This window comes from Pelophylax lessonae, assembly GCF_965119305.1.
Source record: "Pelophylax lessonae genome assembly, chromosome: 4".
NCBI classification, from domain to species: Eukaryota; Metazoa; Chordata; class Amphibia; order Anura; family Ranidae; genus Pelophylax; species Pelophylax lessonae.
This window is the reverse complement of record NC_138771.1, coordinates 114,085,932-114,109,327: the sequence shown is the minus strand read 5'-3', so window position 1 is coordinate 114,109,327 and position 23,396 is coordinate 114,085,932. Positions and strand designations below refer to the sequence as shown.

General features: G+C 43.8%; 1 protein-coding gene across 3 annotated transcripts in view; it reads left to right on the top strand.

Annotated features, from left to right (window-relative positions):
- BNIP2 (BCL2 interacting protein 2) overlaps positions 1-23,171 on the top strand; it is a 127,898-nt gene extending 104,727 nt beyond the window's left edge. For 2 of the 3 annotated variants that reach the window (XM_082255888.1, XM_082255890.1), the window contains 4 exons: positions 14,612-14,698; positions 14,785-14,883; positions 17,927-17,962; positions 21,902-23,171. In XM_082255888.1, the coding sequence (XP_082112014.1) occupies positions 14,612-14,698; positions 14,785-14,883; positions 17,927-17,962; positions 21,902-21,953 (274 nt within the window). In that variant the 3' untranslated portion in view covers positions 21,954-23,171. The remainder of the gene's footprint in view (positions 1-14,611; positions 14,699-14,784; positions 14,884-17,926; positions 17,963-21,901) is intronic. The other variant, XM_082255889.1, reaches the window with a different exon arrangement.
- Positions 23,172-23,396: the final 225 nt, after the last annotated feature.

The window sequence follows — 23,396 nt, the reverse complement described above, 5'->3', positions numbered from 1 at the left end:
CTCTGCATGTCTGTGCATGATGCTGAGCTCCCTGTCAGTATAGCTGCTCTCTGTGGGCTGCAGGGGGGGGGGGGGCTCTACTGCTCTGTGTAACAGGCTGTGTGACATGCTGTGTGCTGTGATGGACATGATTGTGAGACATGTTGTGGGCACACTGTGCGGCGGCCGCTACAGCGGTCCGCCATTTTTTTGACACTTTTTGCGGTGACCGACCCTGTGTGGTGAGAGCGCCGTTTTGGCGCCAAACGCCGCTATTTTAGCGGCGATCGCGCGGGCCGCATGTCAGTGCTCTGCCTCTATAGCCTCGGCCAGCGGCCATGTTTGTGTAGCCTTACATAGGCTTTATGAGGGCGGTCAGTCTCGCATCACTTCCTTTTGCTCTGGGGACAGCGATCGATGAAGCAGCAGCCTGTGTGACCTCTCCAGGTTTTACCTTCCATTCCTGTATTCCTTGCCTTTGTATTCCTAGACCGGTGGGTCAGTGTGTTTCTGTGAGTGCGGTGTGCGATCGTCGCGGCCTTAAAGGGGCAGTACTTATTTTTTTCCTAAATTACTGGGGCATGGATTCTCAGGAAAGCAAGTTTCCTCCCTCCTTGGTGGGGGGCCAGGGGGCTGCTGCTGCTTCCCCTGAGGGGGCTGATCTGGCTGCTATTGTGGCTAACCTTGCTGCTCAGGTGCAGATGCTGGTGGCTGACCGATCCACAAAAAGGCCCAGGGTGTCCATTTCCTCTGATTCAGAGGGCGATGGGGATGCTATGGCTGGAGTGCCCTTCTCAGGGTCTCGTTCTTCTTTGGACCTTGCGGGGTCTGAAGGGGAGGCTGAGGTGGAGGGGGTTGATAATTCTCCCCCTGGCTCGTCCGAAGAGCTTGCAATCATGGATGAGTTGGTTGCTTCTATTAAACAAACGCTGCGTTTGGAGGATGAACCATGTCCTCCTGCTTTGATGTCCTCTTATGGGACACAGAGAAAACGCAAAATGTCGCAGGTTTTTCCTTGCTCTACGGAATTTCAGTGCGCTGTTGAGGAGCAATGGCGCAACATAGAAACCCTTTGCTGTGCCGAGTAGGTTCAAACTGCGTTATCCTTTTACACCAGCTACTGATGAGCGTTGGTGTGTGCCGCCTCAGGTGGATCACGCGGTGGCGATTTTGAATAAATCCACTGCGATTCCTGCCGAGGATACCCCGGTGTTCCGGGACCCTACGGACAGGAGATTGGAGTCTCTGGCCCGTCACTCTTATACGGTTGCGGGCTCTATGCTGAAGCCTATTTTTGCTTCCATTATGGCAGCCCAGGCTATTGCCGATTGGACGCAGGTGCTCAGGCGCTCTCTGGTGGCTGACTCTGCTTCGCCGTCAACATTGGCTATGGTGGATCAGATTCATCAGGGTGTCATGTATTTGTGTGATGTGGACCTGGATATGGTCCCTTTGGCTGCGCGTCTGCAGAGTGTGGCGGTGTTGAACCGCCGCCTGATCTGGCTGAAATCTTGGTCTGTTGACCAATCTTCTCACAAGACTTTGGCTAATTTGCCTTACGCGGGCTCTCGCCTTTTTGGCGAATCCTTGGATACTCTGATCAAGGGTGTTTCTGGGGGTAAGAGTACTCTTTTGCCCCAGTCTCACAAGTCTAAGTTTGTTCGCAGTAAGAAGAATGCTTTGTTTAGGCCCTCTCGGGTCCTTTCGTGCCTTTCGGTCGCACTATAAGGGTAAGCCCTTCAAGGGACAAGGCTCCCAGAAGAAGCCGTGGGCAGGTAAGCAGAAGTCCGGCCAGTCCGGGTCCGCTGCCCATAACAATGCGGCCTGAAGGGGCGCCCTCACCCAGTTCTGGGGTGGGGGGACGTTTGCTCGGTTTTCTTCAACCCTGGCTGGCCCGCGTTCGGGACAGGTGGGTTCAGGAAATCGTTCGATCTGGATACAAGATCGAGTTTCTCGGCCGGCGGGCAGATTTTTTCCCTCAAACCTTCAGTTGACTCGAACGCTTGCAGGATCTGCACCTGGCGGTGCGGGACCTGCGGGCTCAGGGAGTGGTGATTCCGGTGCCTCATCGGGACAGATTTCGGGGGTTCTATTCGAATCTGTTCACTGTGCCCAGAAAGGAGGGCAAGGTATGTCCGATTCTGGACTTTAAAGCTCTGAACCGCTTTGTGCGGGTTCGCAAGTTCCGCATGGAATCCCTGCACTCGGTGGTGGCTGCCCTGGTTCCGGGGGAATTCATGGCCTCCATCGACTTGAAGGATGCGTACCTTCACATTCCCATTTTCGAGGGGCATCAGCAGTACCTTCGATTCGCCATTGCTGAGGATCACTTCCAGTTCGTGGCGTTGCCCTTTGTTCTCGCCTCGGCTCCGCGGGTTTTCACCAAGGTGCTTGCGCCGGTTCTGGCTTTGTTGAGAGCCCAGGGCATCTCGATCCTGGGGTATCTGGACGACATTCCTGTTCGGTCTACGACCAGTCAGGGCCTGGTGAACGACCTGTCCGTCACGATGCAGACTCTGCAAGTGTTCGGTTGGACGATAAATTTTCCCGTCGACGCTGTGTCCGTCGGTTCGTCTCCCTTACCTGGGAATGATCCTGGACTCTGTTCAGGCGAAGGTCTTCCTGCCGGAAGACAAGCTCCGGAAGCCTCAAGAAGTCGGGTCCCTCAGGGACAATCAGTGCTCGTCCCTTCGGACGTGCATGAGGTGTCTGGGACTGATGGTCTCGGCTTTCAAAGGCGATACCCTTTGCCCAGTTTCACACGCGGGATCTCCAAAGGGAGATTCTGGCCAGGTGGGACGGACGACCGCAATCTCTGGATCTCCAGATTTCGTTGAGTCATCACACCAGAAGGGACCTTCTGTGGTGGCTCCAGTCCCCGGCGGTGTCGGGGGGCAAGTCCTTTCGCCCTTGCTCGTGGACTGTGATCACCACGGATGCCAGCCTGTCGGGCTGGGGTGGTGTTCTGGGCGTTCTGTCTGCCCAGGGAACTTGGTCGGAGGAGGAATCCTCCCCTTCTGATCAACATTCTGGAATTGCGAGCAATAAATCTCTGCCTTCGGCGTTGGTCGGACAGGCTGCAGGGCTGTCCGGTTCGGGTGCAGACGGACAATGCCACAGCGGTGGCCTACATCAACCACCAAGGGGGCACCAGGAGTGCCCGAGCGGCTCGGGAAGTAGCCGACATTCTGTCTTGGGCCGAGACGCATGTCCCGGCGATATCTGCTGTTCACATTCCGGGGGTGGAAAACTGGCAGGCGGATTATCTGAGCCGCCAGACCCTGGACCAGGGAGAATGGTCCCTTCACCCGAATGTCTTTCGGATGTTGTGCGAGAAGTGGGGGTCCCCAGATGTGGACCTGTTCACGTCTCGTCTGAACAACAAGGTGGAAAGGTTCGTGGCAAGAACGCGCGATCCTCGGGCAGACGCCTCAGACGTGTTGGTGGCGCCCTGGCATCAGTATCGTCTGATGTATGCCTTTCCACCGATTCAGCTGCTGTCCAGGTTCCTTCGGAGGTTGGCCTCGGAACCGAAAACAGTGATTCTGGTGGCACCAGACTGGCCTCGCCGGTCTTGGTACGCAGACCTCGTGAATCTGGCGGTCGACGCTCCGTGGCGTCTGCCTCTTCGAGACGATCTCCTGCCTCAAGGGCCGATATTTCATCCTGCTTTACAGTCGCTGGCTTTGACTGCCTTGCTGTTGAAACCCAGATCCTGAAGGATAGGGGTCTATCCCCTGAGGTCATTCACACCTTGATTAAGGCTAGAAAGTCCTCTTCGGGGAAGGTTTACTACCGTACTTGGAAGGCCTATTTTGCCTGGTGTGAGTCCAGGGGGTATTCCCCTCGTTCATACTCGGTATCAAGGGTGTTGGCTTATCTTCAAACGGGCGTGGACCAGCGTTTGGCGTTGGCCACGATTAAGGGTCACATTTCCGCTCTGGCCATTCTCTTTCAGCGCCCTGTGGCGTCTAATTCTTTAGTTGGCACCTTTGTTCCTAGGAGGGAGCCTTTGCCTCCATGGGACTTGAATCTTGTTCTGTCCGTGTTGCAACATGCTCCCTTTGAGAAAATCAGGGAGATCTTGTTGTCTGTTGTCCAAGAAGGTCGCCTTTTTGGTGGCAATCACCTCGGCTCGTAGGGTGTCGGAGCTGGCTGCCTTGTCCTGCAGATCTCCGTATTTGGTGGTTCATTTGGATAAGGTGGTCTTGCGTCCTAACCAGTCTTTCCTTCCGAAGAGGATCTCGGAATTTCACCTCAATGAGGACATTGTTCTGCCTTCGCTTTGCGCAAAGCCTAAACATCCAAAGGAGGTGGCTTTGCATTCCTTGGATGTTGTTCGGGCGATCAGGGTTTACCTGTCGTCGACTGAATCCTTTCGCAAGACGGATTCTCTGTTTGTCCTTCCAGAGGGACCTCGGAAGGGCATGGCGGCGTCGGCTTCTACCATCACCAAATGGATCAGACAAACCATTGAGCAGGCCTATGCTTTGAAGGGGAAAGTTCCCCCCATGCCTGTGAAGGCGCACTCTACCAGATCTCTGAGTGCGTCTTGGGCCTGTCATCATCGGGCTTCTGTGGCCCAGGTGTGTAAGGCGGCGACTTGGTCGTCCGTTCACACCTTTTCAAAATTCTACAAAGTGGATGTTCAGGCATCGGCTGATGCTTCCTTTGGCCGCAAAGTGCTTAGTGCGGCAGTGCCTTAGGGTCCCTGGTTTGGGTCCTTGGCTGTTGGGGTGTTTTTACCCCTGGGTTACTTGTTCTTTCCTGGGTTGTTGCTCCTGTTGAGCAAATTTTTTCATGTTGCCTAGTTGGTTTCCTTCCTTTGGTAAGGTTCCTTTCTCTGATGTGGGTATTGCGTTGCCTTAAGTGCGGCTGCTTTTTTTCCCACTCCTCATGTCTACACTGCTTTGGGATGTCCCATTGGTGACGAATATGAAGGGGCGGCGACTGTCGGAGGACGTAAGAGAAAACTGAATTTTTGTAAAATCTTACCTGTAAAATTCCTCTCTGAGTCCTCCGACAGTCTCCGCCCCCGCCCCTCTTTTGGGGTTTTGTTTGTGTACTCTACTGCTCTGCTACTGAAACTGAGGTTGGAATGCAGGAGGGTATTGACTGAGGGGACCACCCCCTGGGGGTGGGGTATGCTAAAAGCTTTGATATTAACATATTCTGTTGTCTAGCCACTCCTACGGAGCAAAGGTCAATAACCCATTGGTGACGAATATGAAGGGGTGGCGACTGTCGGAGGACTCAGAGAAAGGAATTTTACAGGTAAGATTTTACAAAAATTCATTTTTTTTCGCAAAAATTGTGCTTGGAAAATCTGTGCGCAAATACCGTATGACAAAAAAATTTGCAACATCCACCATTTTATTCTATAGGTTCTCTGCTTTAAAGAAATATATAATGTTTGGGGGTTCAAAGTAATTTTCTAGTAAAAAAAAATATTTTTTCATGTAAACAAAAAGGCACAGAAAAAGCATGGTTTTCAAGTGGTTAGAAGAGTGGGTGATGTGTGGATAAGATTGAGCATAAAATGCAGCGACAGTTCAAACACCCCCCAAATGACCCCTTTTTGAAAAGTAGACACCCAAAGCTATTTTCTGAGAGGCATGGTGAGTCCATGGAGTATTTTATATTTTGCCACAAGTTTCAGGAAAATTATTATTTTTTTATTTTTTTTTGTTGTTTTTTTACAGAAAGTTGTCACTAAATGATATATTGCTCACGCATGCCATGGGAATATGTGAAATGACACCCCAAAATACATTCTTTTGCTTCTCCTGAGTACAGGGATACCACGTGTGAGACTTTTTGGGAGCCTAGCTGTGTACGTGACCCCGAAAACCAGTCCACATCTTCAGGTTTTCTAATGGCGTAAATTGCTGATTTTACCCCTGACTACCTGTCAGTTTCAGAGGTCCTGAAATTTCAAGATAGCACAAAACCCCCCAAATGACCCCATTTTGCAAAGTAGACACCCCAAGCTATTGGCTGAGAAGCATGGTGAGTCCATGGAATAGTTTATAGTTTCGGGAAAATTATTTTGTTTTTTGTTTTTTTATACAAAGTTGTCAATAAATGATATAATGCTCACACATGCCATGGGTATATGTGAAATGACACCCCAAAATACATTCTGCTGCTTCTCCTGAGTACAGGGATACCCCATGTGTGAGACTTTTTGCCAGTCTAGCCGCGTACAGGACCCGGGAAACCAATCTGCACCTTCTGGCTTTCTTTTCTTTCAAATAGTTTTTATTGATTTTTCAAACATACAGAGTAAGAAACATGTGAACAAAAATTTGGGGAACAAAGGGGGAGCAGGCTTAACACAAATTAGCGCTTTCTAAGGGCATAAATTGTTGATCTCACTCCTTACTACCTATCCCACTTTTGGAGTCCATAAAAAGCCAAGATGGCAAAACCCCCCCTCCCCCCCCAAATGACCCCATTTTGCAAAGTAGACACTCCAATCTATTTGCTGAGAGGCATGGTGAGTATTTTGCAGCTCTCATTTTTTTCGGAAAAATGAAGAAAAAACAGGAAAATGCATTTTTTTTCCCTCTTTTTCAATTTCCAAAACTTTGTGACAAAAAGTGAGATCTGCAAAACACTCAACATGCCTCTCTACAAATAGCTTAGGGTGTCTACTTTCCGAAAAGGGGTCATTTGGGGGGGGGTTGTTTTGTCTTGGCATTTCATGGCCTCCGAAACTGTGATAGGTAGTCAGGAGTGAAATCAACAATTTACGCCCTTGGAAAGCCTGAAAGTGGGGACTGGTTTTCGGGGTCCTGTACTCGGCTAGACTGCAAAAAAAGTCTCACACATGGGGTATCCCTGTACTCAGGAGAAGCAGCAGAATGTATTTTGGGGTGTCATTTCACATATACCCATGGCATGTGTGAGCAATATATCATTTACTGACAACTTTGTGTAAAAGAAAAAAAAATAATATATTTCCCGGAACTTGTGGCAAAATATAAAATATTCCATGGACTCACCATGCCTCTCAGCAAATAGCTTGGGGTGTCTACTTTCCAAAATGGGGTCATTTGGGGGGGTTTTGTGCTATCTTGGAATTTTAGGGCCTCCGAAACTGTGATAGGTAGTCAGAAGTGAAATCAACAATTTACGCCCTTGGAAAGCCTGAAAGCGGGGACTGGTTTTCGGGGACCTGTACTCGGGTAGACTGCAAAAAAGTCTCACACATGGGGTATCCCTGTATTCAGGAGAAGCAGCAGAATGTATTTTGGGGTGTCATTTCACATATACCTATGGCATGTGTGAGCAATATTTCATTTACTGACAACTTTGTGAAAAAAAATATATATATATATATTTCCCGGAACTTGTGGCAAAATATAAAATATTCCATGGACTCACCATGCCTCTCAGCAAATAGCTTGGGGTGTCTACTTTCCAAAATGGGGTCATTTGGAGGGCGGGGTATTTGTGCTATCTTGGAATTTTAGGGCCTCCGAAACTGTGACAGGTAGTGCAGAGGTGACATGCACAATTTACGCCATTAGAAAACCGGAGAGTGTTGATTGGTTTTCACGGTCCTGTACACAGCTAGGCTCCCAAAAAGTCTCACATATGGGGCATCCCCATACTCAGAAGAAGTGGCAGAATGTATTTTGGGGTGTCATTCCACATATACCCATGTCATGTGTGAGAATTTTATCTTTTAGTGACAATGTTGTGTAAAAAAAAAAAAAATAGGATTTTCCCAAAACTTGTGGTAAAAAAAAAAAAATATTCCATGGACTCACCATGCCTCTCAGCAAACAGCTTGGGGTGTCTACTTTCCAAAATGGGGTCATTTGGGGGGGTTTTGTGGTATCTTGACATTTCAGGGCCTCCTAAACCGTTAGAGGTAGTGAGAAAATGCAATGAAAAATGTACGCCCTTTGAAATTCTGATGGTGGTGATTTGTTTTCGGGTCCCGTACACAGCTAGGCTCCCAAAAAGTCTCACATATGTGGTATCCCTTTACTCAGGAGAAGCAGCAGAATATATTTTGGGGTGTAATTACACATATACCCATGGCATGTGTGAGCAATATATCATTTCAATGACAACTTTGTGTAAAAAAAAAAAATAAATAAATAATTTTTTTAGTCCTTTTTCAAACACCTGTGACAAAAAAATGAAATATTCAATGAGCTCAACATGCCTCTCAGAACATTCCTTAGGATGTCTACTTTCCAAAAAGTGGTAGTTTGGGGGGGTTTTGTACTGCCCTGCCATTTTAGCACTTCATGAAATGAGATAGGCAGTCAGAAATTAAAGCTGCGTAAATTTCAGTATTTACACCATAGTTTGTAGACGCTATAACTTTTGCGCAAACCAATAAAAATACGCTCATTGAATTTTTTTTTGTCAAAGACATGTAGCTAAATATATTTTGGCCAAAAAAAAATACATAAATTAAGTATATTGGATATTTTTTAAAAGACAAAGTTGAAAATGTAATTTTTTTGCAAAATTTTCGCTCTTTTTTTTATTAATATCGCAAAAAATAAAAAGCGCAGAGGTGATCAAATACCACCAAAAGAAAGCTCTGTTTGTGGGAAAAAAAGGACGTAAATTTCGTTTGGGTACCACATTGCATGACTGCACAATTGTCAGTTAAAGTCACGCAGTGCCGAATCGTAAAATACCCCCTGGTCAGGAAGGGGTAAAATCTTCCGGGGTTTAAGTGGTTAAGGGCAGCGGCCTTCTTGCCGGTGACTTTTTACATTGAGTTTCTATAGGCACCATTTTTTTGTGGCTCATGGGTAAGGCCTCTAGGGGTGTGAGGTCACTTCTTCCTTCCCTTCCATTTTCTCACTGAGCAGTGTGTGACTGTTACTGACAGTTACAGTTTACTAATGGCAAGGGCATTTTTCTGCCAAATCTGTTTCTTGTGGATTTTGCATTATCTGAAGGGGCTCTTTCAAATAGTGCAGGCTGCGGTGGGGGTCTGCGGAAGACACCGATTTAAAGGGCCAGCGTCCCATTCGTTTTATAGTGGCTTTCTGGACTCCCAGGCTAACCATTTCCCGAAGTGCCTTCACGGGACGGGTTTTGCGGTTTTTATTCCAACCTGTTCACGGTGCCCAGGAAAGAGGGCAAAAGAGTGTCCGATTCGGGACTTGGTCTCTGACCCGCTTTGTGCAGGTGCAGAAGTTCCGGATGGAATCCATCAGGTCGGTAGTGGCGTCGTTGAGTCCAGGAAACTTCCTGGCCTCCATCGACTTGAAGGATGTGTATCTGCAAATCCCTATCTACGAGGGTCGTCGGAGCGATCTCTGCTTCGCGGTGGCAGGGGAGCATTACCAGTTTGTGGCGTTACCCTTCGGTCTTGCTTCGGCTCCCAGGGTTTTCACCAAGGTTTTGCCTCTGGTGCTGACGTTATTGCATTTAAAGGGGATTGCGGGGCTCTGAGGAAGAGGCTAGGCCTCGAAACGCGTCAGTCATCTCATGGACGATTATATGGACTAAACACGGACATTTGAGCAATCCAGCTTGATACGTTTTACTTTTATCTACGTCTGTGAGTAGCCATTTTTAATGTTACTTAAATAAAGCCTTTTATTGAGGATAATGCGCTAGGTCGGTGCGCCCTTTCTTTGTTCTTTTTGCTTTTAGTACCGGTGGACTACCCCAGTCCGATAAGGGCAGCAAGACCTTAGCCATCTGAGAAGCCAGTTGTCAGTCCCGTGAGGAGTGTGGTAGAGGGGCCTGGATACCAAGCGCAGGAGAAGGGTGGTTTCACCTTATTGTTTTTTGGAGAATGGTCCCTGCATCCAGGGGTGTTTCGCCTCCTGTGTGCCCGGTGGGGGACTCCGGACGTTCATATGTTCGCGTCCTGTCTTAACAAAAGGTGGGGATATGTTAGTGGTGCCTTGGCACTGGTATCGGCTGATGTATGCCTTCCCTCCGATTCAACTGTTGTCCAGGTTCCTCCGCAGGTTTGGCGTCGGGACGGATACAGGTCATTCTGGTGGCCCCAGACTGGCCACGTCAGTCCTGGTACGCGGACATCGTCCAGATGGGTCGTCGAGCCTCCCTCACGGCTTCCACTGGGAGACGATCTTCTGTCTCAAGGGCCGATCTTCCATCCTGCTTTACAGTCTCTGGCTTTTACAGTAAGCTGTTGAAAGCCAGGTCTTGAGTCTTCCGCATGCGGTCATCCCTACCTTGTTGAAGGCTTGTAAAGCTATTTCGAGTAAGATTTGTCATCGCTCCTGGAAAGCGTATATTGCCTGGTGCGAGTCGCATGGTTTCCGTCCTCGTGGTGAAGGTTTTGGCCTTCCTGTAGGAAGGAGTGGATCAGTGTTTGGCGCTGACCACAATAAAGGTTGAGATTTCGGCCATGGCCGTCTTTTTCCAGCATCACTTGGCGACTAATTCTTTGATTCACACTTTTATCCAAGGGGTGTGGCATCCGGCTCCCCCGAGGAAGGCTCCCTTGCCTCCCTGGGACCTGAATTTGGTGTTGTCTGTGTTACAATAACCTCCCTTTGAGAGCATCAGAGAGATTCCTCTGCCTGTGTTGTCCCAGAATGTTGCTTTTCTGGTAGCGATCACGTTTGCTCGCAGAGTGTTTGAACTGGCTGCTTTGTCTTGCAGTTCTCCTTATCTGGTGATTCATAGGGATAAGGTGGTTCTGTGACCCAATCAGTCTTCTGTTCCCAAGGTGGTCTTGTCTTTCCACCTCAATGAGGATATCGTGTTGTCTTCGCTTTGTGCGAAGCCCAAGCATCCCAAGGAGGTGGCTTTGCCTTCCTTGGATGTGGTCCGGGCGATCAGGGTTTACCTTTTTTGCCACGGAATCTGTTCGGAAGTCTGATTCCCTGTTTGTTCTTCCTGAGGGACCTCGGAAGGGCTCGGCCGCGTCCGCGGCAACCACTTCTAAGTGGATCAGACAGACGATTGTTCAAGCCTATATATAAAATAGAGCAGCGCTGGTGAATAAAGATGATATAGAAAAACCGCTTCAGTGGTAGGAGAACCAATAGTCCATGCAATGCCCGTGAGGTAAAGGTGACACACACTTTCTGATTGAAGAGACAGGTGCTCTTTGTGCACTCACGACCACCACCTTTATGAAATGGCCTCTCACCTTAAACCTACTTGTACTAGGCGTATACAATCGAGCAATCATGGAACGGTCATCCCCTTAAGACTCAATGGATCGGCCTCACTCTCATACTCCACAGCACCAAAGCCAACAGTATTCCTGGGTAAGCTCAGAACGGCAGCTCCACTCATGACCATGTAATGGGGAACATAAAACCGGGCAAGCCCATAGTGTGATACTGACAAAACTTTAATAATAAAGTGCATGAAAGACTGCCTCTTACTTTGTAGTAGATAAAAATCAGCATAGAATGTCACAGCGATGCCGGAGGGTCCTGCAGACACCTCGCCGGGTTCCAGACAACAGCGGGTGACGTCAACGGCTCCGCCTTCCCCCCCGTACGCGTGTCGTCCCCCAATGGGTGGAGACTTCTTCAGCGGTGTTGAAGGCTGCGCGAGACGTCGCCCCTTATGAATACCGGATTGTCCGCTCATTGGTCGGGCGGTCCGGGTCCTCTAATTGGCTGATCTCCATTGTCTAGGCAACAAGGACGCCGCTTCCTTCTAAAGAGCGGAAGCAGGAACATCTTGTGCCGGGAGACAGCCCCTCATACGAGCTTCGCCGCTCGCTGATTGGCCGAGCGGGCTAAGGCTCTGCACATTGGCTATTCCTGGTGGTCATAGCTACACCAACGCTGTATTCCACTAACAGGCGGAAGTGATTCAGCTGGTGCACTGGACTATTAGCCTTTGCTTAACTTATGCGTAACCCGTAATCCACTGGTATATCTTTTATTATGGCTGCAATGATACCGCTCTCCTTGTTTGCGATCAACCCTCGGCCACATAAGATACCATCGGTGTAAATGTTCCGCAGGCAATAGTCTGCAGGCACTAATATACATGAATCTATATACAGGGAGCCCCTACATAAGACTCGATATAATTATAAAAAGAGCTATCGACGTCCCGCTGTCGTCTGGATCACATCATAAAACCACAATAAATATACACTAAAATACATCCATAAAACGAATATCCATAAAACTAATAAAACAATAAAAACAGATATAATTTACCGATCTGAAATAAAACAAGGTCATACTCCACGTTTAACCCATGAGGTACCCCCACTTTTGTTTTGTATATCCAAAAAGATTCTCGCTGGCTAAGTTTCCTGATAAAATTTCCTCCCCTCCAATGTTTTTTAACCCTTTCTATTCCCCAAAATGTCAGACTCCTTGGGTCTTTATTATGATGTTTTTTGAAATGTTGGGTAACATGGTGGGGGGTTTTACCTTTTTTAATGCTCCGTACATGCTCCGCTACCCTGGTCTGCAGAGCCCTGGATGTCCTGCCTACATACTGCAGACCACAGTCACATTCGAGCATGTATACTACGCCTGTAGTTGAGCATGTCATCAGGTCTTTTATTTCATATTTCTTCCCTGTAGCATTTGGCTATGAACTCCTTCCTGCGTTTGTGGTTCGTTTTGGCGGTGCGACACACCACACATTTGCCGCAGGTGTAAAACCCTGATAGAAATGAGAATAATTTATTATTATTATTTTGTGTGGGTGGGTCTACTACCCCCGGGGCTAGGAAATTCCTCAAAGTCGGTGCCTTCTTGTAGACAAAGGAAGGCCTAGCCGGTAGTTTTGCCACTAGCACCTTATCCTGTTGTAGGATTGGCCAGTGCTTGCTAATAATCTTTTCAATTTTCTTATATTGGACGTTCTAATCCAATATAATCCTGATCTCATCTTTCTTGGGGTTAGCTTCTCTAGGAGCATTGGACAAAAGGAGTATCTCTTTTGATGGCCTGTACTGCCATCCTATCTTTCTCCAGTTTTTCCTTGCAATACCCTTTTTGTATAAATCTTTCAGTAAACAGTCTTGACTGAGACTCAAAATCTACATCTGATGCGCAATTCCGCCTCAGACGCATGAACTGTCCTTTAGGAATGTTGCATAGCTAGGTGTGATGGTGGCAAGCTATCCAGCGGGATATATTCATTACGATCAGTAGGTTTCGAGAAGTTGGAGGTAGTGAATTGTCAGTTTTAGAAATGACTAGATCCAAGAATACAACCTTTTCCTGACTGGTAGTCCATGTCAGGGCAATGTTTTGAAGTGGTGTTTACTGATCGCCCCCCAGAGCTGTTATGTTATAGAAGGTATATAGATGACCTGTTCCTAATTTGGGATGGGGATTCAGATAGTTTAGTCATGTTTATGGATAAACTTAACACCAATAACAAAAACTCCTACCACTGAAGCTGTTTTTCTATATCATCTTTATTCACCAGCGATGCTCTATTTTATATAAAGACTTTTAGACGGGTGTTGTTTTTTGACCTGAGAGTACAGCTGCTTTTAATGTCATTTATTATCCACTTGCGCTGATATTACCTTTGTTTCTGTTTAGATTGTTCAAGCCTATTCCATCAAGGGTCAGGTTCCTCCTTTTCCTGTAAATGCCCATTCTACTGCAGTCGTCAGTGCCTCTTGGGCTTTTTGCCATCAGGCTTCTGTGGCTCAGGTGTGCAAAGCGGCGACCTGGTCGTCTGTGCACACTTTCGCAAAATTCTGCAGAATTACTGTACTGGCATCCTCGGATGCTTCCTTTGGCCGCATAGTTTTGAGTGCGGCGGTTGTTTGCAGAGACATATTTTTTTTCTGTCTCTTCCTTGGGGTGTTTTTTCGTTACCTTTTAAGTTGGTTGCGTCTTCCCACCCCTCACACCTGCGCTGCTTTTGGGACATCCAAATAGTGAAGGGTAAATGCATGGGCGGCGACTGTCAGAGGACGTAAGAGAAAATAGAATTTTTGTAAGAACTTACCATAAAATTCTTTTCTCTGCGTCCTCTGACAGTCGCCGCCCCTCTGGTTTTTTGGATCTGGGGGTTATTGCCTTCTGCTACTGCTTGCTAAAAACTGAGGACCAGTGGTAACTGGATCAGGATAATGGTTGGGGTTGGCCCCCTAGAGGTGCGTCTAAGTATAGAAACGTTTTTTTATTAACATTTCTAACTGCCTAGCTTGCCATTACCCAATAGTGAAGGCTAAATGGATGGGCAGCGACTGTCAGAGGACTGAGAAAAGAATTTCTTACAAAAAAATCTATTTTTTGCTTGTACTTGGTTGGATTATGGAAATCAACAGAGCTTCACCACAATCCCTAATCTCTGGGGAAAAGAAGTGCAACTGCACTTGCAAAGTGCACAGTCTATTTGCCTTTATTAAAATTACCCTATTGTTTTATTTCTTAGTATAATTAACAACCATTAATTAACCAGCAAACATGGCTTTTTACAGAACAAACATCTCGTCCTGTCTGGCACAAGGTTAAGGGAGACAGAATCTAAAGCTGATCGTATTAAAAATCAACAAATGAGTTGCTGTGATCATTTTGTAGCTGATTGTAGTAGTTGTAGTAGTAGTATTGTTTCCTTTATCTGGCCTTTTGAAAACCTCTGTGAATTATGCTGCGGTTAAATATAGTCTATAGATTATCATCTGAAAGTACACATAGAGCAATAATTTTTTGTTTTTCAGGTTGAGGAAAAATCTGAAGTCCCTCATTATAGTTCATCCTTCCTGGTTCATCAGAACTCTCTTAGCTATTACTAAACCTTTCATTAGGTAAGATTGATTTTATGTTAATATAGTTTGTATTTGATTATGTATATTATATTATAGTAATTTTTTTTTTCGTTTTGTTTTTCTAGCTCAAAATTCAGCCAGAAAATTAAGTACGTTTTTAGCCTGGCAGAATTGGCAGAACTTATTCCTATGGAGTATGTCGGCATACCAGAGTGCATAAAACAGTATGTGACATTCTTTATAATTTACCGTTCATACAATTTTCTGAAGGCGTGGTTAAACTTTTTTTTTTTTTTTTAATTTTTTTTTTTTATTTGCCTCTTTTTTTTCTTCCCTTACTGTCCAGAGATCACAACCAAATTAACGCATATAAAACCTCTTTACCTTTACGTTTTCTTCATCACCCATTGAGGCATACAATAATGTAATAATTCTTGGACATATGGGTTATACTGCTACCCTCAACAGAGTTGGATACTAGTAAAAAAAAAAAAAAGGTATGACCAAAGCTTCTTTGGCCTTATTTCTCTTCTGGGTCAAAGGAGTGTACTTTTTTTTTTTTTTTTTTATACACTCCTGTCACCCAGATTCAGTTGGTCAGAGCTGGTCCCAGGCTCTGGAAGGATCCCGACTTTAAGGTTGGGATCCACCCAGATGCCTGACCGGCAGCCGGCTAAGAACCCGGAGCCTGCTGCTCCCATCACCTGTGCAACCCAGGAGTCCAGTGAGCACTGGACAGACAGAGCAGAGACAGTCGTCATTCTCTGCTCAGTGAAACCTGAGAACTGAGTGATCAGGGTCGTGTGAGCTGGCAGGCGAGAGCTGCAGTATTATATCAATGCTGCAGCCATATAGGTGAGTTTGTAGGGTTGTTTTTTATTTACCCCACACTTCTCCTTTTTAAGTATAAATGAAATAACATTCTCTAATTGGGTGGGGTGGAGTTGCAGAGCAGTGAGGTCACAATATCTACCTCGTCCAATCTTAAAATTGAATGTCTTGAAGAAAAAGAAAAAAGGTGCTCTGCGAATGGAGGCAGAGCTGAGCAAGTGTGGAGTACAAATTCCTTTTTGTGGCTATTGGGGCATGTCAAGGACTACACTTGAGGCCCTTTGTATTTACCAGTTTGACCACCACTGATCTAGAGGATCAACCTGTTGTACTAGGTAAAGGGCCTTTTTCAGAAATAACAAGAAATAATAATAAGGTATAAATGCAAAATTACAAAAAGTTTATTGAAGCACACAATGCTAAAAACAGATTAGATCCCTCCCAGACCAAAAATTCCCACTGTGTAATTAAATGAATGACAACTTTGTCACCTCCTTTTTAAATGTTGCACATTGATCCATATGCATTTAGAGAAACACAACAGCACATGGTTAAACACGCTCAAAGAATGGTGTATCAACAAAGCATGTCATGCGAGGAGAAAGATGTAAAGGAAGGCAGGAAGGAGTAAAGAAGCCTTACTGGCCAACACAGAGAAAGGAAGAAAATGGGAAATTAAGAAGGAATGTACTAATTGCACAGGCATTAAACTAAAAGCGGCTTTTAAACTGAGCCTTGTCACACGGGTTTCTTAGTGGCAGTTACCCACCCCTTAGTTGGAGTGCTTTTGTGTCCCATTTGGCCAAGAACTACTGCATTCCGATGTACCTCAACAGCAATTGAGAAAAAAGAAAAAAAAAACATTATTTTTTTTGTTTTACTCGCCTTAAAATCTTTTTTTGAAGGACATAGATGCACCCTCTCTGTTATCGACCTTTTGTACTGCTTGCTAACAAACCTGAGGCATGATAGTTGGAGGCAGGTCCTGATTTAAAGGGTTTTTGTTTGTGTCCAAACATTCTGAAGTCAGCAGTATAACTTGTATGTCCAAGAATTACCACGTTCCCTGTCCTCCATGGATCAATAGATTTCATAGCAAGTCTAAAAATCTTTTTTTCCCTTTTTTTTATTGTCACGGTTCCGTATTTAAAGCCCTTGTCTTGTGTAAATTCAGCTTCTCTGCACTGTACACTAGCTTGACTGTGGGAACAGGGAAGAAATTATGGACCTAAATGTTCTCTCCACATTCCAGTTTTGTGTCACTTTAGATAAGGGAGGTGGGTTTAGCTACATTTTTTGCAGAGGTTGTCTACTGTTCACTGGTTACGAGGGTGCACAACAATATAGAAATAGCCATGTGTAACCACTGATATCACACACTTTTTGTTAAGAGATTTACCACTGCAGTTTGTATACGTGTGATCATTTAAACATGCATTTTTCAACATGCTTGCCTTTTAAAGGTTGACTCCAGGCAAACTTCCAAAACACAGATAAAATATGTATACTTTGGCTGCTTTTGCCTAGGTTCACACATGTACTGTTGGGGAACGTGTGGCAATCACAAGCGTTTCCCGACCCGCAGGCAAAATGCACTATTCTTTAGCAGATGTGCGTTGGTGTCATAAAATCCTAATGGCACCCCACCCATCAGAAAACGCATCACGTTTTCAGGTGCACAAAATCACATGGTGCCATAGCACCATGCAGTTCTGTGCAGCTGCAGTTTAAAATGAAAAATGGTCAGGGAATTTTTTTCCCAGGGTTCCTGCAAGTGCAGCAGCCTATTAAAATGAACTTAAAGTGGTTTTAAACCTCATACATGAAATATGAACAAAGCATTTCCCTCTATAGTGTGTATTTAGTGAGCACAAAGTATTTCTGTCTGCTGCCTCATTCCTCATAAATCACTTCTGACGAGTTTTCTTGACCCCAAGAGGAAAAAAAGGTGACAGCGGAGGGATCTTCAGCTGATTGACAGCTTTAGCCCTGTTCCTGTAGGCTGTGTGAAGGGAGTGTTCATTCCCTCCAATCAGCTCTTAGAGCTCAGATGTAACTTCACCTCTCCGCCCCCTGCTTTCAGAGCAGAGAGATCCTGTGTAAATTCTGCACTTTGAATGGCTGTAGGGAAAAGACATCTGTAGATAAACAGGTACAGCCTTTGTAGGAGGATTTGTTTAATCTGTGTATCACCTGAGGCAAGTCACTTCACTGGGTATGTGTAAGGCGTTACAACCACTCTAAATTGGGAAAAAGGTGTGTTGATTTCTTACCTTGATGGGGTGTATTTATTTCTTTAAAGCAAAGTATTGCTGTATATGTAGATATTTGTTTTGTTGTTGGTATACACGTGTGAATTATGATACTAGTATAACTTTTCTATCCTAAACAGTTTCTTATTTTCTATTTACTGAATTCCAACTCTTTCCTACTAAGGTATGACGAAGGAAAATGTAAAAAGAAAAACAAAAGGTATCTGTACACCTTTTAATAGGCTGCACAAAGACAAGTCCATCTTCTGCACTAACTAACCCTTCCCCTATTGGTTGGCTTACAGAATACCATATTGCAATAGTAAATATAAACATGCACTATAGACATTACCTTCCACTGTGACCATTAATGCTTTAAATATATTTATCAGCCTATATAAACAGCTTTCCTTAAGTTTGCTGTAAATCACTCTTGCACCTGGAATGGCATCTTTTATTGCACCGTTGGACAGAATGTTCATATGATGCACATGCATTCCACCCTGTTGTTCTAAGAACTTTCGGCATGTGTTTTGTCAGTTATACAATTAATACTGCATGGCTCTTCCTTTCTAGTTCTGTTATCTTTTAGTGAGCAGAAGTAAAGTAAAAAATTGCTTGTTTAGTGTAATGTTTGTATTTTCTGTGCACAAGGGTTCAAGCTAACCAATACCTCACAATGGAGAATGTTTCTGCTCTCAGTCTCGCACCATCTTGTTAGCTTTAATGCAGCTAATGGTCAGTGATATGACTTGTATCCAACTTGCAGTTTTCTTTTGCCTGTAATTAAAATGCTATATCCACAATCGCACAGCTTGCATGAGCTACATTTCATTAACTAAAACTTGGCATCAACAATGCACCACTTAATTAAAAGGCTAAATCAATCCAGATATCCCATTCTATCCCAATTACACATTGCCGTCGCTTTTAAGACGATTACTTGATTTTTTTTTTTTTTTTACAACCCATTAGTTATATTACTTTATGGATTTATTTTAATCTTTTTTATTTTCAAGGCTGTACATTGACATTGCTGCATTTGTAGCATGTGAAGCTATTGGATCCTATGAAGTGTGTATACTTGTACTGAAATAATCCTGTTTGTGTGTGTTAGCCTTCAGTATTTTACAAATGTTAATAAGCTGGACAGAAATAAATATAATTAAAAGCAGCAGCAAGGCAGTTTAGAAAGTTGCTGGTCTCATTCGGAATCAACATAAAAAGTCAAGGTAGTCAAATTTAATGTAAGCTTTGTTATCCTAAAAGTGACCATGTGTTTAGTCTACCACATCAATACCTAATGATGTGGTAGACACAAACTGCACCATAAAATGTAACCCTTTTATGCTTTAGTACCACCGTTAATGGCTTATGTGAAAGCTTCCTTTTGTAAAAGTCAGATTAGGCATGCCTTTACTACCACCCACAAGTCTGTGCACAAACCATTTAATTGCTTGAACTGGCACTACACATTGTATTATTGGCCATGAAGTTAGTGTATAGCCTATGTATATCATATGTGTTAGTATGTTTATGTGCGAATTATGCAACAGGTGCTATTTGCTGAAGAAATTGCTTTTGGGGCATGCTGGAGCCTTGTTATGAGGATACAGCTGTACCTGATGGAGTTGGATAGTTGCTTGGCCCCAAGTATATTATGCCTAGTACACATAATGAGAAAATTGGACGAAAAATACCGCTTTTAAATCGACCGTACGATAATCTGAATGTTGGTACATGGCTTTCGAGAGCCGATCACGACCGTTCATGCAAAATTAGCCAAAGAGACAAACACGAAAAATGTTTTCGTATGGTACCAGAACGTACTATTTTCGTTTTTTAATTCGTACAGTATTCTTCCGAAAAAAAAATAGTGACCAAGACCGTGCCTGCTTGGAAACAAAAGAATTTCAATGCAACACATTACATCACTTCCAAAGTTGTTTTCTGTTGTGCGAGAATTTTTTAACTTTAGTAACCTATTGGTTTTCGATATGAGATTAGCATGCAAAAAAAGAGAAAAAAAAAAAATGATCATCCGATATTCATTGTTTGTTGGAGGCTTTCGTTTAAGTTTAGACTAAATAGAGGTTTGCTTTATTAAAGGACACCTCTAGTCTCCTTAAATTAAAGAGACCTGGTACTTGCTAAATCTAACCAGGAAACACACCTTCCTCCTACCTTGCATAATGATATATCTAGTGTTTTCCTCAGGAGCCTGATACATTTAAAAATATTTCCGGTCTTGGCCTATTGCTCTGTATCCTATGAAGTGCCATTGCAGCTAAATCAGGACAGGCTACTTTTGATTTTTATAATATTTTTTCCTTGTTTTAGCCTTGCCCTGTCTGTTATCCTGTGAAGGTAGCATGGCAACACAGTTCATACCTTGGATGTCGAAGACATCGGTGTCGCATACACATTTATTTCACGTAAAAGGCTCAGTTCACTAATTCTTTGTCCTAACAATAGTCCATTTCAGCAGTAAGAGCTGAAAATGACAATCAAGTGGCTTAAAATGCATTCGCTAAGGCAAAAAAAATATAGCCAGTTTTCCAAAATTGTAACAAAGTTAAGGCTGTGTGGCCTTTTGAATTAAATTATTTTGTGGGATTCTACTTTAAACATATGCATGTCAAAAAGCAGATTATTCAGCTTGTAAAACTGGAGTCCCTTTATTTAAATATTTTTAGTGGTGGTACCCCAGGCTGGCCAATGTTCACCAAATTCTCCCCACTGTGGAAGCTTAAATGTGTACATAAAAATGCATCCTGATATAAGGGTTAATAAATTAATGTCACAATCCATACAGAGCATCATTTTTTCTTTATAGCTCCCTATTTTCACAGTGAATCTCACTGCTTTAAATTTTTTTATTTTTTTTAATAACCTACATGGTAAGGCCTCTTTCACACGAATGATCTGATCAGATCCACCTGTCATTTTTTTAGGTGGATCTGATCAGATCTTCCATGCATCCCTATGGGGCAGCGGATGTCAGCGGTGACATGTCTGCTGACAGCCGTTGCCATCCAGATCCTATCCTGTCCGTGAAATCAGGACGGATAGAAACCCTATTTTCCATCCGTCCAGGGGATTAGATCGGATGAGAGCGGACAGGCGGTCCGTTCTCATCTGATTCCCCATAGAGAGCAGCGGGGCTCTAACACCTCCCTCTCTGCACACAGAGTGGAGAGGGAACTGTCACCTGCCTCCTCAGTGCACAGAGCAGAGAGGGAGCTGTCACCTGCCTGCTCAGCGAGGATCAGTGTATCGATCCCCCCTGAGCAGCATGGAGGGGGGCCGTGTGAAAGAGCCCTAAGTTGAGAAAAACTTTCTAAAGGTTGACCCAATGAACTTGTAAACCGTACTTGACCATAAACCTTTTCTAACTTTTTAAGATATGATGTGTATTTTCAAAATAAAAATTTAATATGCAGCACTTTTAGTACCCATTTGTTATACTGTTAAAATGTATGTACCCTTGGTTCTAAAGCTAAGTTAAGAACTTATATTGAGGCCAAAATTAGAAAAGAAAATCTGTGGCACCATTTGCATTTTCCAAGGTTAGGCTGGACATACTTCATACAATTTTCGTATTAGATTTTCTTTAGATTTACTTTCAACTATGTAGTGCAAGGACCCACCTGATGGTATAAAAATTGAGAGTTTAGGTTTGACCTCCCAATATATAGTTTTGGTAAATCTGAAGGAAAATGGTATAATATATTGCCAGCCTTAGAGTTTGCTAGTGTTCACCCTTCTCAGTTTTGGAAATGTTACTTGGTTTTTATGTTGTATTCTATGAATCACGCATGTGCTAAATTTTGTTTGTAATCTGTCCTTGATGAGAAACACTGGTCTAACCTTGTGTTGTGATTGGTTCTTGGAATCTACAAAATACTAAAAGGTAACTTAAATCGTGCTCTGCTTTGGCAAGCATAAAGTATTTGTCTTAAAGCTTTAAAACTTGAATCACCAAAGATCTTTTATTTTTTTTGACTATCCAATAACTGTTTATTGATCAACATATATTCAATGCAGATGTCCCAGAAAGGAAAGTGTTTGTTATAATAAAAAATGGCAGAACTTTATAGTTACGTTAGAATTTTTAAATTCACCAAATCTAATAATCCTGCATTTATTCTTCTACTAGGATTGACAAGGATCTTAACAAGAAGAGTGAAGACCAAGTCAGTCAGCAATAATACTGTAGATGTCTGACAAAACTAAAGACTGTCCAACATGGAGTGGAAGATTGTCTGTTTCTTGTATTTGCAGTATCTAGTTGTATAGTTTTCGTGCTCCAAAAGGTGCCTTTTCAGCAGTGACTGTGGGATCTATCTTCAAGAACTGAACCCCCCATGGAAACAGACTGTTACAAGACAACACAGGCATCCAACACGTTGCAATATATACTTACAAAACGTTGCTGGTGCCCTACATAATAAACATTTGTGTAACTGATTTTGGAGTTCCAAGCAATGTATGAGAAGATAGTGGCAGAAGTACCCACCTTGCTTGCTTATAATTTGGAGTCACGGCTCCATCTGCCGAAATGCGGCACAGTGTTTGCAAAACTGTTCATTGATTTTTGAATTATTGCATATGTGGCAGCACAAGGGTATGGTGGAATGACTTGCTTGGGCTCCTGTATGCACTTTTTGCCATATTTTATTTGCTTAGTGTCTGTAACACCTAGAAACAGTAAGGTGATTTATCAGTATGTCCTTTTGGTTTAGAGAAGGTGATAAGTGCTTTGAGTATCGTCGTAGTAGAGAATACCAAGATCTATCACAGGTAGTGTTGCAGCGTGGATCACATAATGTATAAGGGTTTTAGATTAGAATGTGACAGTGTCCGTTTTCAGAAAAATGTAAATTATTGGTCAAAGCAGTATTGGAGCAGTTCATGGGTTGTCCTTTGGTGGGCTTTTTGCACTTTAGTAAACCTAGCCCACATCCTTGCTGCATATCACAAATCTATTATAAAGGAGACCTTGAAGCTTTTGAATATATATTGTTTCCTTTTTAAGAGGATTCATCTGTGTTTTTATAAGATCACTTTTTCACATATCCTTTGACTAGTCTGAAGCATACAAAATGCAGACCGTTCTTGTTTGCCGCATACAAATATTTGTATTCGTCATTAAGTCAGTCATTTAAATGGTAGCACAGTAGATTCATTAAGGCAAATTCCTGTAAGTAAGGGCTATGACACACTGCTAATTTTCTACTGGTAAATTGAAGTAGCCACTTCTCATTTTATGTAGCAAATTGTAGTAGGCTGTGGTACATGCAGCTATAAATCACAGATGTTACATATTCATTACTAGCTACATTGGATAACTGCAGCTAAGAAGCCTATTGACTGTCAACTCTATTTCATATTTTCTGAACAGGATTCCAAATGAGAACAGTTTGTAGCTGTTGCATCATTGCATGTGTGACATTGCCCTTTTAAGATCATTAAGAAAAATTATGTTAACATACATAGGTTTATGACTTAAAATGGCTTTATACCTAGTGATGTTTTCTAAAATAACAATTTAACCCCCAAAGTCATCATTTAAAAACCAAATATGTGTGTGTTCTTAATGTCTGCCATCTATATGCACAGTCCAGGTCATGTATAGTGTTATGAGACCTGAA